Below are 24,352 nucleotides of genomic sequence, written 5' to 3' on the forward strand. Positions count from 1 at the left end.
TGTGATCACTGGTCCTGTATATGCTGGAATTATGACACACAATACACTATGTATGACACATATAATGGGTTACTGTGATCGCTGGTCCTGTATATGCTGGAATTATGACACACAATACACTATGTATGACACATATAATGGGTTACTGTGATCACTGGTCCTGTATATGATGGAATTATGACACACAATACACTATGTATGACACATATAATGGGTTACTGTGATCTCTGGTCCTGTATATGCTGGAATTATGACACACAATACACTATGTATGACACATATAATGGGTTACTGTGATCACTGGTCCTGTATATTCTGGAATTATGACACACAATACACTATGTATGACACATATAATGGGTTACTGTGATCGCTGGTCCTGTATATGCTGGAATTATTACACACAATACACTATGTATGATGCTTATTAAAGCTGGATAAGTACTAATTCTGCCCTCTTCATTGACAGGCCACACTCACTCTAAAATTAAGCATTTGGAACCCCCCTCTGGAAATCCTGCGTTTGCCACTATTATCTATGTTCAGGTAAAGTGCACCCATGTTAAAAAGTTCATCAGCTTGGGTGCAACGTCCAGGTAGGGATCTGACACTGTAAGGTTGAGCCCCAGGCAGCTGATAACAGAGGACAATAGCTTGCACACAGCAAGATAAGATTTGCTTTTTCTTGTTATAATTTTAGTTTTTTGGATCTTTGCTTCTAATAAGAACTTTTATTTTGTATCAGCACTATTGTCTTTTAAGTACCTGGGGGTCTGTCCGTACTCGCGACCTGATTCAGAGACGACGCAATGCTAATATTTTCACAAAATGAGCTATTGCGCATGTGCGAATGACGTGCTGCGCACGTGCAGCGATTACACTGCGATTACTCTGGTACATAGGAATCACTCGCAAAGTGAGTGACAGGTAGTCAGCGTTTGGGGCTGGAGGGGTGGTTAGAAGAACGTAGGCGTGTCTGCCCGTTTAAACGCCGTTTCGTGGGCGTGCATAAATTAGCCGCTGCAATTTCCTGCGCAGCATGAGAGCGCTCTGCGTGTTAGGAGAGCTGCAGGGTTGCGGCTGGTCAGACTTGCCTTGCATGCTGCGTGACTGCGTCGATGGTACCGATGTTTATGCTGTTGCACGTCGTTGTCGTACAGATATGAGAAGGCAGCAGGGGGCGTCCCTATGCTCAGTTAAGCTTTGGAAAGTATTAGCATATTATAGCAACTGCGATCCTTAAGTGTATGCCGTTCCGATTGCATTACTGTCCGGTTCTGAATCAGGCCCTCAAACCACAAATGCCTAAACAACGATACCTCAGGCCGTAGTGCTGGGAGGGGGAGACTCACGTACCCGTCGCGGTTGCACTCTGGTAAGTGTCTGACTTGCCGTCGAGGTCTTGCGTCTTAGTTCTCCTCTCTTTGGCTCGTTCTTGCGCCTGAAATAGAAGGAAGGGTGTAAGTCTGGGCCCCTCCATAGTCTATTTACTGCTTTTAAGACGCCGTAGAGAAATAAGTGAAAACTGACCTCCTGCGATGACTTGTTCCAGTCGATCTTAAATACAAAGACAAGGAACGTGATGCTTTGTATAAATGCGCAGAGCAAAATTCCCACCCAGAACCCTGAGGACAAACAGCGAGGGGTTATCTGGGAACACACAGAAACGGAATTGGCAAACACGCTGATAATTCAGCATTCCTAGTAATCGCCAAGTCCAAAATTCACCAGCTACAGTTTATCCCCGTCAATACTCTACTGTACTCATCCAGTGAAAAATAAAACTGCGCAATTGAAATAATCGTTCCGGGAAACAGAAATGACTGTAAAAATGCCTGACACTTAAAATACTTCAGCCTGAAATTGGCTATTGAAAACTCAGATAAACACTGTTGCTGCCATTTGACAGCTAGTTGTTAATAACTAATCTTTATTAGCAACATCACCATGGAAACAAGCCGACGTGAAGTAAGTAGATGCATGTTTTCTATCTATCACCTTTAAAAGGTATGAATACTGGGGGTCATTCAGACCCGCTCGCGAGCAAATTTCGCTCGCTAGCGGGTCGATGTTGTGATACTGCGCATGCGCACGACGGAGGGAGCTCCGTCGTGCGCATGCGCGAGACCCGGCGAGCGCCGAGAAATACGTCGCTCGGGGTCTCGCACCAAAGGGGGCGTGCTGTCGATGGTGACTGACAGCACGCCCCCTTTGGTGGGCGTGCCGGGGGCGTGGCGGCCAGACGGAGCCGTTCCCATGGGAACGCCTACCGTCTGAGTCCGGCCCCACTGACATCAGTAATGATGTCAGTGGGAGTGACTTTGGCTGTGATAGAGCCAAAATCACTCCTGGGCTTGCGACAGCGAGACCCTACCGCAGGGTCTCGTCGCAAGCCCGATGGTCTTTGACCATCGCGACCATCATCATGGACGCTCGCTATAGCTGTGGGTGGTCACCCACAGCTATACGAGCATCCAGGAGGACGCTCCATTTTCATGGAGGAGGGCCCTGATTCAGAGCGAGCGTTCTGCTCAGAGCGTTCAGCTCTGAATCAGGCCCACATGTCACAGGGTTTTAGCGCCACATTATTCTGCAGAACATCCATATTAGTAACAGAGAAATACCTTACCTATTATGCCGATCTTAGCTGCAAACATCAGTGAGATTCCCACGGGAAGGCCGAGAACATAATAGCCAACGGCATTAAAAATGGCTCCAACCTTCTGCTTTCCAGTGCCACGTAGAATTCCTCCGCACGTGGCCTAGAATGACAACCAGTTATGTACATGGGCTGAAATAAACTGACTACCACACAAAATGTATTTGCCTCTGTTCCGGGGGTTGCCAGTCAACACGTCTCCAATTAAAAAAGGTCGACATTCAGACGTTCGACGCATTCTGAATGTCAACAGCACAAAGGTCAACATGGTCATTATATCGACCATCATTCTGTAGACATGTATTTATGTCGACAGGGTAAAATGGTTGACCGTCAAAAGGTTTATATTGAATATGCTGACACTAAAATGTCTACGTGTTGTTTTTCCATGATTTTTAGGGCTAGGTTTAGGCTAAAATAAAATAATGTGTCGACATGTGAAATGTCGACCTTTTGACTGTCGACCATTTAACACTGTCCCTCAAAGATAACTTCCATTTAACACTGTTGATCTACATGCATATCTACAGAATGACGGTTGACCTAATGGCCATGTCAAACTTCTTACTGTCGACATTCAAAACCAAATCGAACTTTGACCTTTATACTGTTGACTGTTTATGCCACACCCCTGTTCCAGGTATTGGCAACGAGAAACGTTTCAAATCCAAACAGGGCAGAGTGAACCTCCTATTTTTATCCGATTGTCAGCCCTCGGGCAAGAGGCCTGGTAGCTATGACAGGGGTACGCTCTGATAAGTGACTGTACAGTAATTGCCAATCAATGTCCACAGTTCTGTTAGTTGGGGCGAGAGAGAGATTTTGGCTAAATTGTATTTTAGGTTGGAGTTATCCTACACCTGGGGGGCCGCTGCGGGAATCATGCACGTGTTCCCATATTTTTAAAGCACCAATCATTTTAAAGGCAAAACCGAGCTGCATGCAAGCTGCAAATGATTGCCGCTTTAAGTCTTACTCTTCGCCAAGCCGGACTTTTACCGGAGCCTGCATCCCGCATCCCGCCCCTTCGTGAGTAGCCCTGGAAAATACGTTCCAAAATGTCGGAATATGTGAAACAAGAAAAATGAATCTTTGGGGCCGGACAGCAAATGTTAATAAATTCATCTACTCACAGGAGACTTGCTTGGTAAAGCTGGATGCCGAAATAGTATAAACCCCTTAAGAGCACTATAACACTTGATAAACTCCCCTACGTTGCAATGGAAAGTGATTTTAATCCAAACTTTGAGCTCTAGCAAAGGCCGGGCGACTTCGCCAAGGTGACCTGGCGGGACTTTTGGGTCAAAAGACAAAAACAAATGAGATGTGGTATATAAGGGGCTTATGACGTGATATGGTGATAACATTACACTGGGTTTCACTCTACCAGTACTAATATAATGATGTCAATTAAAAAAAATTTTTTACACATTTTTTTGTGCGACGCTCAGAAGCCTTCGTAAAATTGCCTGGCTGGATTTCGAATGCTGGATGATATACAGTGTATGCCAGATCCAGAAATATCTTTGCACAAGGACGGTTTGCACGCGCAGCCTGGAACTGCGCACGCCATCGCTATTGGGAATGTCACAGTGCAAAACAGATTTGGATATTTTAGCGGTATTCTCACCACACATCCATCGAAGAGATGACTTCCGGCGTAGACGGGAAGCACGTAGCTGACCAGTTTCACTATAACCCTATGGAAAGAGCAGATACGTTCATCCGTATGTCACTAGTTAACTTCATTATAATCTCCGGCAGGCCAGCAAAGTGTCCATCTTTACACCCCTCGATGTCCGTCTATATCAGGCCTGGCCAACCTGTGGCTCTCCAGCATATTTGAAGCTACAAGTCCCAGCATGCCTTGCCAGAGTTTTAGCATTCCCTAATAGCAAAACTGTGGCAAGGCATGCTGGGACTTGTAGTGTCTGAACAGCTGGAGAGCCACAGGTTGGCCAGGCCTGGTCTATACTATTGCTGCCCAAGAGACCCTCCTTTGTGTCTGAGTTAATGGATTTGCAACCTCCTGCCCTGATTCTCATTGTTAGATACTTGGGGGGAGATGTATTAACGGCAAAAATGCGGTAAAACCCCCGAAAATGCAGTTTTCGGGGGTTTTACCGCATTCCCCGTATGTATTAAGCAGCAGAATGCAGTCGCATCGCTAGGTAACGCCACCTGAATGTGGCGTTACCCAATAGAAGCCTATGGGCTTCTTAACGCAACGCTCGGGGCTGGGAGGGATCCGATCGGATCCCTCCCATGAGCCCCCGCGGCCCCGCGGCCTTCTGCGCATGCGCAGAAGGACTTCTGGGTGTTAAACCCGGAAGTCCCTCTGCCCGGCAGCATCGCAAGGGACAGCTCTCATCGAGAGAGCGGTCCTTTGCGAAATCCTTGGTACATACCGCGGTAATGAACCGCGGTATGTACGCGAAATCAAGGGGGATGTACCGCATCGGCGATGTCGCCGTTAATACATCTCCCCCTTGGTGCCCAACTATAAAACAGCATCCACCCTGCCTATTATGGGGTCACTGCCATGTAACTGCATTTGTAAAACGTAAAAGGTGCGTCTTTGTGCAAAATGGTGGCACTGAAACCTACGCACGCCATGAGGTTGTGTTTACAGTTGTACGTAGCTTGCACTTGTCGCTCCCTTTGTACCTGGAGAGGTGCACTGTGTCCCCAAACCCAGTGACAGAACTGCAGCCACTCTCCCAATACCCCTGTTTTTCTCTGAGGTAATGGGTTTGGGCAGCAGCAGAACACAGCATTGCCCTGTCCTGTAGCACAGACTGGTGCAGGGAGAATCACCCTCCCTCACTTTCTACTGAGTAGGGCCAATGCTTGCTCAAGTAGCCCCACAGAGCTTCCTATCCGCTGGGAAGAGTGCATGGAAATAGTCAGCATGTGAGAGGCCAGAGCATTTGCATTGAAGCCTCAAATGGAGAGAGCTCAATCCTTTTAAGAAATGGAAACCTGAAAAATGGCCGACTTACTGTTCCGAGGTATAAATGTAGGCGATCACGTCCTTCAGGCTGACGAGCAGAATACAACACGCCAGAGCACACATCTCTGCAACAATAATAACATGGCAGAAGGCGAGGTGAGACATAGCTGTAGCCATGATCATCAGAAATTTCATACTGCACAGTGAGGAGGGGAATGGAGGCAGCAGGAAGCCACAGACTGAGAGGTATATAGGGGAAGGAGCAGGGTCCCCAGCAGCACAGAGTATATCAGGAGATGAGTGATGTGTTAGTGAGGACAGGGCTGCGTGTGACAGGGGCAGTGACATGATGTGAGGAGGGGAATGGAGGCAGCAGGAAGCCACAGACTGAGAGTTATATAGTGGGAGGAGCAGGGGCCCCAGCAGCACAGAGTATATCAGGAGAGGAGTGATGTGTTAGTGAGGACAGGGCTACATGTGACAGGGGCAGTGACATGATGTGTGGAGGGGAATGGAGGCAGCAGGAAGCCACAGACAGAGTTATATAGTGGGAGGAGCAGGGTCCCCAGCAGCACAGAGTATATCAGGAGATGAGTGATGTGTTAGTGAGGACAGAGCTGCATGTGACAGGGCAGTGACATGATGTGAGGAGGGGAATGGACGCAGCAGGAAGCCACAGACTGAGAGTTATATAGTGGAAGGAGCAGGGTCCCCAGCAGCACAGAGTATATCAGGAGATGAGTGATGTGTAAGTGAGGACAGGCCTGCATGTGACAGGGGCAGTGACATGATGTGAGGAGGGGAATGGGGGCAGCAGGAAGCTACAGACTGAGAGTTATATAGTGGGAGGAGCAGGGTCCCCCGCAGCACAGAGTATATCAGGAGATGAGTGATGTGTTAGTGAGGACAGGGCTGCATGTGACAGGAGCAGTGACATGATGTGAGGAGGGGAATGGGGGCAGCAGGAAGCCACACACAGAGTTATACGGTGGGAGGAGCAGTGTCCCCAGCAGCACAGAGATGAGTGATGTGTTAGTGAGGACAGGGCTGCATGTGCAGACTTATGGGCAAATGTACTGGAGTGCAATTTTGTTAAATGGCACCTTTTCAACGATTTTCTTTCATTGAGTTGCAAATCATATTGCGTATTAGAGATAAAATCTCAGAAAAGCCGCCATTTTCAAACATAAAAATACACGAACCTGCAGTTACAGAAACCACAACCTCAACTGCCCAAAGAAATCACCCTAAAAAAAAAACACGTGGTCCGTGCTAAGAAAAAAAAATAAAAAAATCAAAAACAAATGAATCATCAGGACTGCTCTATAGAGATTGAATTGATAACCCCTTTCACTTCAAAGACAGAGGGCCTGATTCCACAAGGATGGCAATTGCAACTGCGTACGCATATTGAGCGATTGCTAGCCATTGCACATGCGTATGAGTCGCACTCCGCATGCACGGCGATCGCACTGCGGTCACGCTCGAAGACAGGAAACAATCGCAGAGCGAGTGACAGGCCGTGAGCATTTGGGGGTGGTGACGGGGGAGTGGTCGGAGAAACACCGGAGTGCCTGTCCGTTGGAACACCGTTACATGGGCGTGCATAAATTAGCCACCGAGATTGCACGCTCCCCCTGAGTACTCACTGCGTGCGACGGGACTTGTAAAATCTGCAACGGGTCAGCCCTGCTGTAATTGTGCGTGACGGGCCGATGTGCATCGATGGTACCGATGGCACCATCGATGTGCGTCAATGGTACCGAAGCACATTTTTTCCGCAGATGAGTTGCAATCAGCCAATCAGGAGCGGTATCTCATTGTGAGCACCTTGCAACAGTGCTTAGACAAAATGGAAGACTACTGTTATGAACAAACCATATATCACAAGCCCGGAAATCTGCATTCTTATTCAGCGGAAGAGATCTGCACAATATATTTCATTTTAACACAATGGGGGGAGAGGGGGGGGGATATATGAAAACGGTTGCACAGGAGAGGTGTTGTTGTGACCTACATCAACCAATCACATTCTTAAACTACATTTTGTAGAACTTACATACAGGGGCAGATTGTGAATTGAGAGCTAATCCAGAAAGACCCAGTAACTTAGTTTGCACCATAGTAAAACCATGTAGCCCTGTAGATAGGGCAGATGTAAGATGTGCAGAGGGAATTAGATGTGGGAGGGGTTATGTGCTAATAAGGGGGCGTGGCCTCACAGGCCGAACCCCTGTTTTTTTCCACACCGGGGGTGCGGGAGGTGCAGGCTGGCCTCGGTCACCAGCCTGTGTGAAGTGCCGGCTCCCTCACTGTGCTAGGAGCCGAGTGCTGCACGTAATGCAGCACATGGCTCCTGTCACTGCGGTGGACTTTACTGCCACCCCTCGGCTGGTGACAGCCAGGTGTGGCCCGCACCCCCCTTGTGATGCATCTGTGGGCTACATGCAAAAGCAGCTGGTATTTACCCCACATGCAAAATAATAAATGTATTTGCCCCCCTTGTATTGCAGCGTGGTTTGGTCCAATTGCAAAGTTACCTGCTTTTATTGCTTTGCTCCCTACCCAGAAACAGCCCGTTAGTTGCTCTGGAGGATTGGTTGCTAATTGCAGCTATAATGCTGAGATCCAGCCTTTATAGATATCCCGGCTTGTACCATTATCCTACCCGAGGTGCAACTGAGAACATAGGACCTCATTCAGACCCGCTCGCAAGCGGGTCAGTGGTGGGGCACTGTGCACGCGCCGCGCACGTGCGCAAGCCCCGTAGCGAGTGAGAAATTCACTCGCTCCGGGGCTCGCTACAAACGGGGAGGCTGTCGATGTTGATCGACAGCTCGCCCCATTTTGTAGGCGGGGAGGGGGGGTGCTGGTCAAACGGAGGCGTTTCTGAAGGAACGCCTGCAGTTTGTGGGCGGCCCTACTGACATCACTCGTGATGTCAGTAGTGAGCTTCCGGCTCTATTTGAGCAGGAAGCTCACTGGGGCTTGCGGCAGACGAGACCCTACCACAAGGGTCTCGTCGCAAGCCCGATGGTCGCGATAATCGCAACCATCACCTGGCCACTCGCAAAAGCTGTGGGTGGTCACCCACAGCTTAGCGAGAGGCCAGGGTAAAAAAAAAAAAAAGCGGCTGCCCTCATTCAGAGCCAGCGCTCGCTTTTTGCGAGCGCCTCTGAATGAGGTCCATAATGTCTATTCTCAAGACAATGAGCAGTATTTTCAGTAAAATACAGACTTATGCTGATTCAAATTATACATTTTTCCCTGCTAAACACTAGTAAATGTTTTACCTGTCATTATTAGGGCAGCAACCATGGACCTCTTGGCTTGTGCAATGTCACCGGCCCCCAGCGCCTGTCCTACAAGGACGCTGGCTGCAACGCTGAAACCCAGCGGCACCTGCAGGACAGAAAAACCCCAACATTAGTCCGCTTGATAAGCTGAACCCTTGGGCTGTACCCAGCGAATGAGTAAAAGTCACCAATCCTGGCTCTTAGGACATAGTTAGGATGGCGTGGAATTGCTCGGCTTGTTTTCCTGTCGCCAGCAACTACTAACGTATTAGACAGTTCAGACTGTCACAGTATAATGTGACAGTCTGTACTGTCTGTCTTTCGTGGGATGCAGTCAAAATGTCATCACAATGCCGACATAACTGAACATGTCGGCATCTGCAGAATGTCGACTTTTGAACTGTCCATATGTAAACGCTGACGTTCTGCACAGACTGACAGCGGAGGGTTAGGGTTAGGCTGTGGGAGGGGAGGGGTAAGCACCAGGGGGAGGGTAGGGGTTAGGGTCAGCAATACTCACCGCCTGAAGCCACACATGATCCGCCGGAAGTCAACATGACAACACCGCTGGACCCAACAGACACTGCTGGAGCCGCTGTCCCGGGTAAGTCACCACTAGTCCACCAGGGATGTTTTGTCGACATTTTCAAAATGTCGACATTTGCCAGTGTCCATGTGGTCATTGTCTAGATGCCAAAATTAATACAATGTCGACTTTGTCATGTCGACAAAAAAAATGCCACACCTGACTTTCGTATTTATTCAGTGATGTGACGCTGCCCTCATCATCCATCTCACATCACTCACTGTAGAAGAGCTACATGACGGAACCCATTGGAGTCAATAAGGGTCATTTACAAAAATTCAGTGAAAACACAGCTGTGTGCTGTCACCATTCCCTTCCGTACATGCACCTGTGTTTAGATGAATGCACGATTTTTGAGGTAAGATGGTGGCAGGATTATAATACGATGTGGATGTTTAGCTATGAATGTGCTGGGCGGATGACTAGGCGCTTTTCCGCACATAAACTCTAATCGACTGCTTGTTTTGCATAAATCAAGACTGAATAATTTAAAGTTGCCAATTTCTCATTATTTTGGTCATACATTGTCGTTATATTGTCTTGACTACAATGTTATATACTGTTATGTGAAAGGTTTTCTTAATGAGAAACATATTTTGGCTATTCTCTTCAGCGCCTCAAATAGATTCCACGCGTTTCATGGGTAATCTTAGGGTAACAGCTGAATAACTAAATTCATGACTGAAATGTTCTCTATTACTGTAGGGAAACCTTTGTAAACATCATAACATGTTTCATGGCTGATTTACAGTATGTTCTCTGTTAGAGCAATGTATCTTCTCTGTTAGGGTAACATCTATAGAACACACAACGCGTTTCATGTTAGCATACAACTCCTAAATATGTTTGTTATAATAGCGCCAGACAGCCAGACCTGCGGCACTCCTTACTAGACGGTTACCATAAAGACGATACAAGCCATCTGGTAGATGATAGACTGAGCCCCAAGATCTTCCACACCAAGTATTCCTAGGGGACAGGGAAAATAAGTATTATTGTAGATTACACTCTAGAATGTAGGTTGTCCAAACATAAAGGTGTAATTCATGAGAGCGGCTAAAATATGGATCCATAGGGAACAAGTCATCTTGTAAAAGGACCATGTGGTTCTAATCTGGTTCTAATCAAATTCTATGCTTGTACCATTCGTATGATTGTACCATTATACATCGATAAATACTGCCCATGGATATGTATTTGAGAATAGCTGTAACTGCAGGAATATCAAATTACTAGGAAGTTAAAGTGGTACTGGAATGGACCTTGGATTGCACCCACATAGAAAAACAAGCCTTCGTCTCACAGGTCAAAATAATTAAACGAGCTTCAAAGGATGGGGACTGCAAACTTAGGGGGTCTTCCAAGTTCAGTGGCCAGCTGCTAAGCCCCCCTCTCTGAAAACAACAATCTCTACATCTACATAAGATGTTTACATGTCCTGAATTACTCAAAATATACACTGTGAATAACTAGAGTTTCCAAGGGTTGTAAAAAATTATTATTAATTATTTCGGCTGTAGCTAAAAAATGTATCCTGCAACAATGGATTGCTCCTACCCCTCCTTCATTATCCATGTTCAAAGAGAAATTATTTTATATTTTCAAAATGGATTGGGTCAACTCTTCTATCAACAAGGAAAAGAAAGCAGAACAATTCTTCTTAATTTGGGAAAGCTTTATTGAGGCTTTAAATCCTGAGATTAAAAGACAAATACAACAGTGTTTCAAATCAACACAATGGTATGAAACTAGAATACTGCTACAAGACCCCCCAATAACTTACGCTTAAGAGAAAACCAAAAAAACCCAAAAAAAAAAACCCCACATAAATAAAAGTAGAGTAGTGAGGGATTGACCCTGGGAGTGCATGGCTCATAACCCCCACCCCACTTTATTTCCTCTTCTTCTCTGTTTTTTTTATTTATTTGTTTTCTCCCTTTTTTTTTTTTTTTCCCCATCTCTCTCTTCTTATACTTATCCCCCCCCCACCCCCCCATCACCCATCTACTTTCTTCCCCCTTCATTTCTTCTATTATGGTTGAAGTCATTATAATATATTACTGTTTAATTTTCAATTGATCGGTAAAAAGAGAAAATTGTGGCAAGTCTATTACCTCAAACCACAAGTGAACTGTATGCTATAAATTGTAATTATGTCATTGTTTCTTGTCATATTTACTTGTGTACCAGAGTGTATTTGTTGACTTCAATAAAAACATTTTTGAAAGAAAAAAAAAAATATATATACACTGTGTACCCATGCAATTTGCAATATGTAAATTAACTTTATCAATAGAAACAATTAGACTTGCTCAAAATAATATCCACTGTTGACCCACGCATTTTGCAATATGTAAATGAGCCCAATCAGTAAAAACAATTAGACTTGCTCAAAATAATATACACTGTTTACCCACGCATTTAGCAATATATAAATTTATTAGGAGACACACAAAGAGACAGAGGGCCTGATTCAGACCCACTCGCGAGCGGCTGTCCGCTCGCAAGTGGGTCGATGTTATGGACTGAGCATGCGCACGACGGAGGGAGCTCCGTCGTGCGCATGCGCCAGACGCGACGAGCGAAGGAAAGTCCTTCGCTCGTTGTGTCCGATCAAAGGGGGCGTGCTGTCAATGTTGATTGACAGCACGCCCCCTTTGGTGGGCGTGCCGGGGGCGTGCCTCCCTGACGGGGGCGTTCCCACGGGAACGCCTCCCGTCAGAAACCGGCCCACTGACATCACTAGTGATGTCAGTGGGAGTGATTTGGGCTCTGATAGAGCCAAAATCACTCCGGAGCTTGCGGTTGAAAACCTCAACCGCAGGCTCCGGCTCGCAAATTCGATGGTCGCGATGGTCTCGACCATCGCGACCATCACAATTCACGCTCGTATAGCCTGTGGGTGGTGACCCACAGCTATACGAGCGTCCAGGAGGACGCTCCATGAAAATGGAGCCCGGCCCTCATTCAGAGCGTGCGCTCTGCTCAGAGCGTACGGCTCTGAATGAGGGCCAGAATAGCATTAATAAAGGCAGAACAACATGGAGAGACAGACAAATATAATGCTGGTTCCGTTAACTAACCTGACAGTATGATTCCAATTTCAAATGCCCACCATTCGATACAGAGCATAAGCATACTGGGTATTGCAAGCCGGATGAAAGACCCCCAGTCCTCGAAGCAGGCAGAGGACCACCCTGGTGACCAAAGTAATTAGGTCTCAATCAGTGAATCCAAGACAAGTGATATATTGAGACGTTATATACTGTGATTCTATCAGGTGATCGAAGTCACTGGTAAAAGAGACAGGGGGATATGTATCAGGTCTTGGAGGGTTATAGGGCGGAAAGAGATAAAGTATGAACCAATTAATGTCTAACTGTCAGCTTAGAGGCAGTGTTTGAAAAATGACAGGAGCCGATTGGTTGGTACTTTATCTCTCTCCAATGCTTGATACATCTCCCCCACAATGCAATGCAGCCAACTCTGTTCTGTTAATAGGTGCAGGGTGCGTGGTGCACACGAGCCTCAGGGTCAAAAGGGGGCTCACACTGCACACCATGCACCCCAAAACCACTCCTACTGCGCCAAAGTCTGCAGCAGTTTTTCAGGCGAAAAATATGGCGGCCGATTCATATTTGCACAAAAGCCTCGTCATTGGTCAAAATGCTCCAGCCTGCTGTATGTCATACGAATAGGGGTAAATGCAAATTGAATTTTAAAGGGAAACTTGACCCAAAAATGTGACATTTTTATTTAAAAAAAACAACAATAAAACCTATCTATTCTAGTCATGAGGTTCACTTTACCTAATAAAAAGTATTCAAGTTTTTCAAATCTCTGCATAACAAACAGGTAAAGAGACATTTTAAGAGAGGGGCGGGCACGTTCCCCACAGTCACACTAGCACTCAAGCATCTGATGTTAATGCACCCATCTATTTATAGCATCAGGGCCGGATTACGGTTTGTGGGGGTCCAGGGGCAACTAACCTGTGGGGGCCCCCACCAATAATATTGTCTATATGATAGGCTGGTAATTACGTAGTTATTAAAAAAGTATAATATTCTAATACTCCCAGCACCACATATGTATTAAACACAATGGAGTGCCCCCAATTATCATTATGCCACATAGAAACCCCAGTTAATATTGTGCCGCAGTGCCCCCATGTTGGTGATGTAGCTATTTTAGGCCCCCCGGTGTGTGCTGGCCCCTGAGTAACAGCCCCATCTGCCCTGTTAATCAGGCACTGAATACTGTTCTGGTGCCTTGAAAACTAAAAGCTTGTGATTGAAACTGAGACAACATTAAATCTCCCCGCCCATAACCCTACACAGCACTAAACATGTCAGCTTTCACCAGGGGGATGGGACAGATATCATGCTGGACAAATGTAGGTGACAAATTATTGTTCAACCGTATCGGGCGATTATTGCGATATTGCGTTGTGTGGAATCACGAGCTCAATAATAATCCATAATAAGCATTAAATGTAGATGGAAGTTGACCGCTATCGACCTGCGGGCGCAATCCCGTATCTGGTGGGTTAGCTGCCGATACTGCAGGACCAGCCCTTGTGAGTACATTTCAACGCTGACATCGGGTTCAGTGAAATAGATACATTCCTAATGTAAGACCCCCTCAGCCGTAAAGTGATTTCCCCAGAATCTGTTGATATGTAACATCGGTACCTCCCCAGGTCTCTACGTGAAGCTTCTTCCACCTGATGTAAGCGAATAGCAGAATCGCCTCGGAATACTGAGATAGAGTATTGGCCAACGCCGAACCCCTGGGGGGAGAGACGGAACTTATCATCATCATTTCCAGCCACCTTCTGTCCATTGTCAGTGATATTACGTACTGTGGTTAGTGAAACAACAGACATCACTAGTGTCTAGTACTCATGGTCGGATACAAAAGATGCAGCTTTAATGGTAACTCCACTCAGAGCCGTATTCAATTTGAGCCGAGCCGCGATACTTTTTCGCGGCCCAGACTTTTTCGCCTACTTCGCCTGTTTTGTAGGCGGAAAAGCATCGCGCATGTGCCTGCTTTACCCCGTATTCACTTTCAAAGTACGCGAAAACGGGACCCGGCGAAACTTGAACAAGCACAAAGTATTGTCAGATTTGGGGAAATCAGCCTGACACCCCCAAAAAGATGCTCTGACATGGGGGTTAGCTATGGTACCCCCCGATTTGGCTTGAAGGTATTTGGTGTTTTTAAACGGGCTGAATAGCTGCTAAATAGCGTTTTTCTATACGTGGTGCAGAATAGTATTCAGGAGTATTTTTTACAGAAAATAACTATTCCCAGCAAATTTGGGGTACTTGAAAATGGGGGTCAGCATATTTAAAAGTTGCTAAAGCGAAGTTAAAAAAAATTGTGCAAAATCCACCTTCCGCAATCACCTGCAATCAAATAAACACTTGGGGCGTACTTGGGGACCCCCCCCCAGAGTCATATTCGCTAGTTTTTATATTTGTCGCCCAACATTTTTTTTATGCCCCCAAATTCAAAGTAATTTTTTGGGGTGTTCTTAAGTGTTTTTTTTTTTTAATTTTCACAGAGTTTACCTTTGGGAGGACTGTCTGAAGGCTGCAGGGGGGTTCCCGAAACATTGCACCCCAAAACCCCAATTCTGCACTTTTTTCCGCCTGCTATTCATAGGCGAAACATTTCCGCCTAGTACATTGCATTGACTCCGCCTAGGCGGAAAGTCTTTCAAATTGAATACGGGGTAAAAGCAAAACAGGCGAAAATGACGTCATCGGCGAAAAAGTATCGCGGATCCGGACTTTTCGCCTCAAATTGAATACGGCTCTCAGTATGAAAATCACCGGATACTGCAACCACTGGAATAACTCCTGACCCTTAAAAAGAAAATTTCTGCCTGAAGTTGGACGCATTTTACACCTGTGGTGTTTTTTTTTTTATTTGTAAAATGCGTTAAACTCTAAATGAGCCCAATTCCCACAGGATCACATGGTATAACAATATACTTACATCACCCCCAGGCCCAGCACGTACAGGAAGATGTAGTTAATTAGTGCATTGAAGATATTTGCCGTTAATCCCGTTAATACTTGAGGAAATATGATCCCCTAGAAGTAGAAAGAATAATGAGTCCAGGATAATGACGCACGTCTGCTGAACCCCCAGCATCTGACTGACCACAATGGACCAAGCCTATGTACTATGAGAGCGTACGCCATCCCTGGCAGGTCACACCACTGGCTGAGGTAAATCGAGTCTGGCCGGTGGAAATTGGGACGATTGGTGGCTAATTTGGTTACAAAACACGTAGCAGTCACAAAAGATTTATCTACTGTGTTTCAATTAAATAGTTGAAGTGTGACAACTGGCAATTCAAAAAGTATGTGATGTAACGGAGAAAGCAATGGTCTTCAAACCAAAACATACATGTACATACTCGGAGCAGCAGCTACAGATATTCCTTTAGTTACCATCCTGGCGGTCGGTATACCAGTGCCCAGAATACAGGCGCCGTAATCCCGACATCAGTTGGAGTCCTGGGGCCAGAATCCCGACCTCCAGCATCTCGCCGGTAAGTATTAGGGCTAGGGGGAGGTTTAGGGGTTAGGGATAGGCACTAGGGGAAGGGTTAAGGTTAGGCTGCAGGGGGGCAAGTGTTAGCGTTTGGCTGCGCGGGGGGGTTAGGGTTAGACTACGGGGGGACAGGGTCAGGGTTAGTCTCCGGGAGGTGAGGGTTAGGTGGAGGGTTAGCCTACTTACCTTCAGACATCGGGATTCTGACTGTCGGGCTCCCATACCTAACCTAATAAAGGTATTGGTAGCACATGTTCACCATATAAAATACAGCAATACATTACTGATCTGTGGCTGTGCTCCAGTACCTGGTTCTGCAAGTATCTTGCCTGTAGCTGGAACAGAAATGCTGCCTAATTAAAAGGAAAAAAGAAAAAACTATGATGCAGAAAATATTGGTACCCTGAGGATTTACAAAAGTGGTTATCCCAGAATTCTTTGAAAAGAGCATAACGCTGTTCTGAGGAAGAGTCTCCTATTACACTACTGGGCTGTGAGCTTCTCAAGCCAGAGTTTTCCATGGTACCATTAGTTAAGCCGGCAGTGACACATTATGTAATTATCGGCCTGATCCGCAGATTATTAGCGCCTTGGGCTGATAATTGCATAGTGTATGTCCGAGACTGATCAGTGGTGATCGCGCAGTCGGGCATGAAAAATCTTCCAACGTGTCCGACTGATGCCATCATCGTTCGGCCACATCTGGCAGCGCATGCCCAGCCGCGGCCGACATTTCCCCTGTTCCTTTATAGGGGAGGACCAGGGAAATGTCTCCTCCCCAGGTAAGGAAAGCAGATATGTCATGGAGAAAACAAAGTACCAGCCAATCAGCTCCTTACTGTCATTTTTCAACACAGCCTGTAAACTGACAGGAGCTGATTGGCTGGAATGTATCTTTCTTCATTTTATCTATCTCCAAGGCTTAGTGAATAGACCCCAGTGTATGCCCAGCATTAGTAAGAACTGAGGGGGCAATGTATCAAAGAGGACAACTGTAGGTAATGCCCACATCAACCAATCAGCTTATAGCTACCATTTTATAACATGTGCTAGAGAAATGATAGTTAGAATCTGATTGGTTCCTGTGGGTAACACCCTCACTTGTCCTCTTAAGAAGGATTTCTCATCTCTGTAATAATCTGACAGTAGGGGGCGCAATATTCTGCTTAATACACAAGTCTCATCACAACTCAGTGATTAAAGTGTTTACATCACAATTTACAGATATAATTTACAGGTGTCTATAGATATACATTACTTTTGTATTACATTAGTAAATTTACAATGCTCGGGTCAGGTCTCCAAATATACTATAAGGTTTTAAGTTATCTAAAAGAGGGTTTGTAGTTCTGTTAGCAGATATTAATATTAGGAGTAGGACCAGGGATAATGTTTATAATTATATAAAATATACATTTGTATCACATAATTAGATTGTACAGTATGTTATTAGATTAGGGTCTCCGATTATATCGGCTGACTAAAATCTCCGTAGACCACTGTCTACAGTCACGGAAACTCTGTCGCTCGGAAGCTCGTTACCAAAGGGGCGGCTGTCGATGTTGATCGACAGCTGCCACCGTTTGGTAGGCGGGCCGGGGGGGGGGGGGGGGGGTAGTTTCCAAAACGGAGGAGTTCCTTTACGAACGCCCACCGTTTTGTGGGCGGTCGCACTGACATCATCAGTGATGTCAGTGGGTAGCTTCCTGCTCCATCAGAGCAGAAAGCTCCCTGGGGCTTACGAGTGCCCAGACCCTACCCTAGGGTCTGGTCGTAAGCCCCGATGATGATCACCATCGCGACCATCAACCTGGTCGGTCGTTAAGCTGTGGGTGGTAACCCACAGCTTAACGATCGACAAGGAGGCGGCCGTTCAGGATGCAAGCGGCCGCCCTGATTCTGTGCGACCGCTTGCATCTAACGACCGCCTCTGAATGAGGTCCAGGATCTCCAGAGGGAGAGATCAAATTAGCTATACCTTATATGTTATGGCCTCTTTTGTGCTACTTATTAAAAGCTTTGTATGTAATGCCTATTGTATTTTAGTACCTTTGGATTTTGGATATGACTACACTTTGGGCCTGATTCAGCAAGGAACGCAGTTGCTTAAACGCACGCAGTTCAACAGCGATAGTATGCTAATTCATTGCGATCGCAATGTCGCCGTAGTACAACATAAGGACGCCCACTTTACCTTACACACACATCCGTAAGGTTTAGCAAAACCGCAAAAACATCGGTACAATCGTGTACCATCACAGCCTCACGCACATTTGCAGTAGGTCAGACCTTATTTAGGAATTGCTAAACTCTGCACACGCTATGATTGTATTATGTAAATGTTGTACGTATTGTGCCTACAAGTAGTTCTATGCTGTAACCAAGGGTGACTTAAATAAACACCCTTTCCCGGCTGACTGGGTTGCCAAATAATCCCTTTAATTGTTGATAAATATCAGTTACATAAGTTATTTGTTTAAATTAAAACAAAATAAGATATTTGGGGTTTACTTATCAACAATTTTCTGCAATTTTGCCGGCGGGATCTAAAGCAGCAATTTCATTCAAAGCCTGGCGTGCTGGGTATATTTTCCAACCCAACATGCTGAGTTTTGCCTTTAATATATTTGCGGTGTTAGATCCCGCGGGCGAGATGGCAGGTGTTAGGTGATAATCGCCACTCAATAAAACACCCATGGGCTGAATCAAATCAGCTACAAACACGTTATCACTTATAGGCATCCGTAATCAATAAATCAATCGCTGACAGTGGTGTAAACGCTTTGGAATTAACTGACAATAAAACAGAAAAATAAAGTAATATCTTTAGTGCAAGCGGCAGGAAAATATGCAGAAATCAGTAAATTAAAGTTGCACAAAGACAACTCCCCCTTTAAAGAGAAACACCAGGGATGCGTTTTATTATGAATACTAACGGTTTATTATTCGTGGGGGAAATACAGACTTACCGGAAGGGCTGGAATGAAAATCAAGACGTAAATCTGAGTTAATCTGTAAAGAGAAATATATAAATACTATAAACTGGCTTTTTTGGGGGACTGTACATTGTCCTGAGTTGTTCGATAATAATACATGACTTCATAACATACGAACCTCAGCCACCCAGTGTATCTCAGAGGAGCAGACGTCGGGGAAATGCAAAGTCGCAGTGGTCCGATCATCAATAGTCTGATCGTTGACCGATATTGTAACAATGAATATTAATGTTATATGTTTAAAAAAAAAAAAAAAATTATATGTATTTATATATATATATTTTTTTAAATTATTTTTTTTAAATAAAATCGTGTTGGATAAGTTATAAAATAAATAGATGTTCTTGATCTAATTCAAGTACTAAAAAAACCCACTGAAACTGGATATTGATGTTATGTGTTTACATTTTTTTTATTTATTTATTTATTTTTTTGTTAAATAAAATCATGTTGGATAAGTTATAAAATAAATAGATGTTCTTGATCTAATTCAATCACAACCCCCCTCCCCCCCCCCGACAATTTCTGAGAAATTTTTGAAATTTTGAAATAAATATTAGCCAGTTAGGTGGTTAAAGAAACGGTTAATTTGCCGCTGAGAGAGTTTGCACCGAGATCATAGTCCTGCCATTGTACTACTGAACAAAATGTGCTGAGCCGTACAGTGTGGCGCAATTCATCTGCCACTAACAGGATGCACTCCTGCTGTGACCCAACAAATGTGACCGTAGGGCCAGGCCTCACTGCTGGCCAGTAAAGTTCGTTGCTACGAACCAGGGAGGACAAATCTGGCACAAACACTTCCTATTTAAGAAGCCCCTCGGCGGAAATAGCCATCACCAACTACTGCCGGGTAAAACGTGGGGCAGCCTATTTAACATGTACTGTCCGCTGTCTCAGACTGGCCAGTGACGCCACAATGACCTGTTATAGCCACAAATGATAAATAGAACCCCTAAATCATGAGGTCACAGGAACGGCCTAATTGTCAGTAGCTGCTGTCATTGAAGCCTCTCGGGTCAGGTTTACCCCATAGCAAGGCGGTCAGACGGAGGTGGTGACCGCAGATTGGCGGCAGGGACTAGGAGGCAGGAAAATTAATAATAAAAGTTACCTGTCTAGGTCTAACAAGATAGATCCAGCATTTTTTATCATTAAAGTCCATGGTGTACCGTATGACAGTACAGTGACAGCGCGGCATCTCGATAGTGCGATATTAGTAGTTGCTGCTGTAGGTGGACAGTGTTGTAATATAATAATCACAGGACAGTATTATACAGTACAGTAGAAGAATAGACTGTTATTTTTAGGGGCTGTACACCACCCTTTTAGGCCTCAATACTGTGAATATTACCATGGACCCTATTTACGAAGAAGCGACGATGGCATGGCATTGATTATTTATTGCCGCTTATCGTAGTGATAGTAAATCACTTATCGCCGCTATGTAATAAGAAAACGGGCGGATGTACTAAAGTGAAAAAATGCAGTTTAACGCATTTCCCATATGTACTAAGCACTGGAATTCTATTGGGTAACGCCATCTTCAGATCTCTCCCATCTTCCCCTGCGGTGCTGGCGTCCTTCTGCGCATGTGTTAAACCCGGATGTCCCAATATCTTAGGGCATCAAAAAGGACAGTTCTTATCGGGAGAGCTGGCCTTTGCGATTTAAATCGAATTTCCAAGTACATACGGCGGTAATCGACCGCGGTATGTACCCGATGAGAGGTGGATCATGGATACGATGCTTAGTACAACCCGCCCAATATCTCCAGAGTTATACTCAACTGTCTGGCGAAACTGGCTGGCAGGGGTAAAAGTATTCTTACCGCTTTGCCAGTCAGTGCCATGTCCATCGGCACATGTGGGAGCCGACTAGGTTCTCAGTACTGTACTTAGTAGCGCAGGGAAGAAGCCCAATTGCAAATCTTAGGCTGAATGAACTCTGGGCCTGATTCAGACCCGCTCGCGAGCGCAAAGCGTTCGCAAGCGGGTCGATGGCCAGGCAGTGCGCATGCACGGCACTGTGCGTGCGCAAGCCCCGGAGCGAGCGAGAAATCACTCATTCCGGGGCTCGCAGCAAAACGGGGCGAATGTCGATGTTGATCGACAGCTCGCCCTGTTTTGAAGGCGAGGGGGGTGGGGGTTGCGGCTGGCCAAACAGAGTAGTTCCCGAAGGAACGCCTGGCGTTTGTGGGCGGCCCTACTGACATCACCAGTGATGTCAGCAGTGAGCTTCCGGCTCTATTAGAGCCGGAAGCTCACTGGGGCTTGCAGCAGACAAGACCCTACCACAAGGGTCTCGTCGCAAGCCCGATGGTCGCGACCATAGCCTGGCCACTCGCAAAAGCTGTGGGTGGTCACCCACAGCTTAGCGAGCGGCCAGGAGGCTGTTTTTTTTTTAAAAAAGCGGCCGCTCTGATTCAAAGCGAGTGCTCGCTTTCTGCGAGCGGCTCTGAATCAGGGCCTCTGTTCTTGTGTATAGAATTATAGTGGTGCACTTTGTAACACCTCACATCAGTGGCAATGAGAGAACGGCAAGCATATAGACATCCCGACCTGGAAACCTCCGGGTCCTGCCGGAAAAGGCGCAGGATGGGCTCCGTGTTCACAAACAGGGCCCAGCAGGGGAAACAGAACAGCAGCAAGATCAGGATCCCTCTCTGCAGGACGATCCCCACCAGCTTTAAATTGCGCGATCCGTAGCTCTGAAAGAGAAACTCATTCGTCTGTAGCGTAACCACCACCCACAGTATCCAGTCTAGTGCTGAGGTGAGCAAGCGGAGGCTTTCCAGTTGTGGCAGGGCGCGCTGGGAATTGTAGTTCTGCAACAGCCGAAGAGCCACAACAGAACATGTGATATTTTTATGGCTGCGGACGGTCTAACTATTTTACTAGCTTCTGTTTTTTTCTTACTGACGGGTAAAAATGTTAGCTGTGTTTTTCATAACTATCATTAAATTTACTGATTAAAGGTAACCCAGGTGTGCACTTACCTGTGACATTAATGTGTCACATGCTCCGGCCAGGCCTGACCCTACTGCCACTCCAGTAATATTCACCACCTATAATTCAAAAGACCACCATATTCTGTAAAAAAATAGAACATTCAATATACGAGCACAGATTGACGGGGTTACTTGTTTAGAGTTAGGTTAATAGGTTAATGTCTGGTTGCTGCTGAACTTCAATATGCCAACAGTCCCTGCCAGCCGCTGCCTATTGGTGCTCTAGGGCACCACAGCGGGTCCACACACAGCACACTCATGACTGGAGACACTGAGCCTGATTCAGAGCCGCTCGCTCTGAATCAGGGCCGGGCTTTTTTTTTGGAGCGGCCTCTTGGCCGCTCGCATAGCTGTGGGTAGCCACCCACAGCTATTGCGAGCGGCCAGGATGATTGTCGCAATGGTCAAGACCATCGCGACCATCGGGCTTGCGACGAGACCCTTGTGGTAGGGTCTCGCCCATCGCAAGCCCCAGAGAGCTTTCGGCTCTAACAGAGCCGGGAGCTCTCCACTTTCATCACTTGTGATGTCAGTGGGGCCGACCCCAAACGGCAGGTGTTCTCATGGGAACGCCTCTGTTTGGGCAGCCACCCCCCCAGCCCGCCCACCAAACGGGGCGAGCTGTCACTCAACATCGACAGCTCGCCCCCTTTGGTGTGAGACCCGGAGCGACGGAGTGCCCGTCGCTAGCCGGGTCTCGCGCATGCGCACAACGGAGACGGCTCCGTCGTGTGCATGCGCTGTGGGCCACCATTGACCTGGTTGTGAGCGCTCAGCGCTTGCGACCGCGTCTGAATAAGGCCCACTGATCCCACTAACTCTGGCGCTGCAAGAACCTTTTCTGGCTTTTACATTTATTGCAGGTGTATTATCTGCAGTGCCTTACAGCACATACTTGCCCATACCAGGGGGCGTGATGCTACGAATCATGTTGTTGCGGTCCTGCCCCTTGCTGTCATTGAGCAATAGCGGGCAGGGCAGATTGGGTGATTTGCCGCAAATTGCGGCATCCAGTCCTGGGACCACCTACTGCGCTGGGATCTCTGGAGGGCACTGTAGGCACTTATGCTTTAGCACTGAACTCCAGCCGGTCTGCTAGTTGGCAGAGAGGTGGCTGATTGGATGAAATTAGAGATGGCCATCGACCATCAATGTTTAAAAAAAAAAATGGTTGCAGGCTGATATCAACTACTTTTGCCATCGATGGCAGAAAACCAATGGTTCTTGACATCAATGGATGAGCAGGAGCCGATTTTTTTTTTAGTAGCAGGACGGAGCTTAGCCCCTTCGGCACCCGCTAAGCCCCGCATTCATTTTTAATTGGCCCGCGGCCCAGTGTGCCCACAGCAGATGTGACCATCAAGGGGGTTCACCCCAATGGTTCACCATAGATGGTTTGTGTGCCATCAATGGTAATTACCGATGAGCCCATCGATGGTAACCATCAATGGCCACCCCACCGATGGCATTTCCCTAGATGAAATTTAAGATTTATCAAGCAGTTGAAAGAGTGGAGAAGTGGACAAGAAAGCTAGGAAACACGGCAGCATAGAGAGACTAGACAGTGATAGCTTAGGTTACAGCGCCACCTGCTGTCCCTCCAGTATATTCACTTTATTAATGTATTAAAGTCTTCGCTGTTGCTACACTCCCTGTTTATCTCATTTCAAGAAATTTCTCTGTGAGAGCTTACTTGCTGCAGATGCTGGTGGGGGACAATAAGGGAGATGTATCAAGCAATGTAAAGAGTGGGAAAGTGGAGAAGTCTCCCATAGCAACCTATCAACTTCTATCATCTTACAGAACAGAACTTGATAAATGCTACCTCGAAGCTCATTGGTTGCTATGGGGACACTTGTCCACTATTTTCACTGCTTGATACATCTCCCTTAGGGGTCCTTATGTAAGAATAAAATAAGTTTTTTTGTTATTTACGGTGAGATTGGTGGGAACTAGTTAGAGGCTATGGAACCCTAGTGCGCGTGTGCGCTGATAGTGGTGATGGCGACTTCTGCGGTGCGGAATATATATGCAACTCCACATATGGATGAATATCCATATTTATTTCCGTGCATGCAATGCAGCCGCACTTGTAACCAACTAGCGTGCGGCTCTGATCGGCTCCATAAACACTATGGGCCCGGTTCAGAGGTGGAAGTCAGCGACTTAATGCAAATGGCGCTACAAAGCCTTGCCTGGTGTATATCCCGGCGTCCATATATACAATTACTGAGGCGCCCACTGGACGATGAAATACAGATTGGCGCGTCTTTAGACGC

The 24,352-nt window shown here is 46.3% G+C and overlaps 1 protein-coding gene across 4 annotated transcripts in view; it reads right to left on the minus strand.

Annotated features, from left to right (window-relative positions):
• The window catches only part of LOC148542339 (multidrug and toxin extrusion protein 1-like), a 42,581-nt gene that overhangs the window by 7,167 nt on the left and 11,062 nt on the right, over positions 1-24,352 (minus strand). The window contains exons 5-18 of one of the 4 annotated variants that reach the window (XR_015878246.1): positions 22,062-22,130; positions 21,625-21,773; positions 19,037-19,079; positions 16,376-16,420; positions 15,504-15,601; positions 14,189-14,286; positions 12,578-12,691; positions 10,396-10,463; positions 8,906-9,014; positions 5,662-5,737; positions 4,290-4,359; positions 2,630-2,762; positions 1,531-1,557; positions 1,357-1,441 (exon numbers count right to left, since the gene is read on the minus strand). Coding sequence is in view for 3 of the 4 variants with exons in the window: in XM_088470329.1 (XP_088326455.1) it covers positions 1,357-1,441; positions 1,531-1,625; positions 2,630-2,762; positions 4,290-4,359; positions 5,662-5,737; positions 8,906-9,014; positions 10,396-10,463; positions 12,578-12,691; positions 14,189-14,286; positions 15,504-15,601; positions 16,376-16,420; positions 19,037-19,079; positions 21,625-21,773; positions 22,062-22,130 (1,252 nt within the window). In the remaining variant the exon portion in view is untranslated. Of the gene's footprint in view, positions 1-1,356; positions 1,442-1,530; positions 1,651-2,629; positions 2,763-4,289; positions 4,360-5,661; positions 5,738-8,905; positions 9,015-10,395; positions 10,464-12,577; positions 12,692-14,188; positions 14,287-15,503; positions 15,602-16,375; positions 16,421-19,036; positions 19,080-21,624; positions 21,774-22,061; positions 22,156-24,352 lie in introns of those variants that run through there. The other 3 variants (XM_088470329.1, XM_088470352.1, XM_088470339.1) reach the window with 3 other exon arrangements.

The sequence above is a fragment of the Taudactylus pleione genome, unplaced genomic scaffold (genome assembly GCF_031769625.1).
Source record: "Taudactylus pleione unplaced genomic scaffold, aTauple2 ptg000013l, whole genome shotgun sequence".
Taxonomy (NCBI): Eukaryota; Metazoa; Chordata; class Amphibia; order Anura; family Myobatrachidae; genus Taudactylus; species Taudactylus pleione.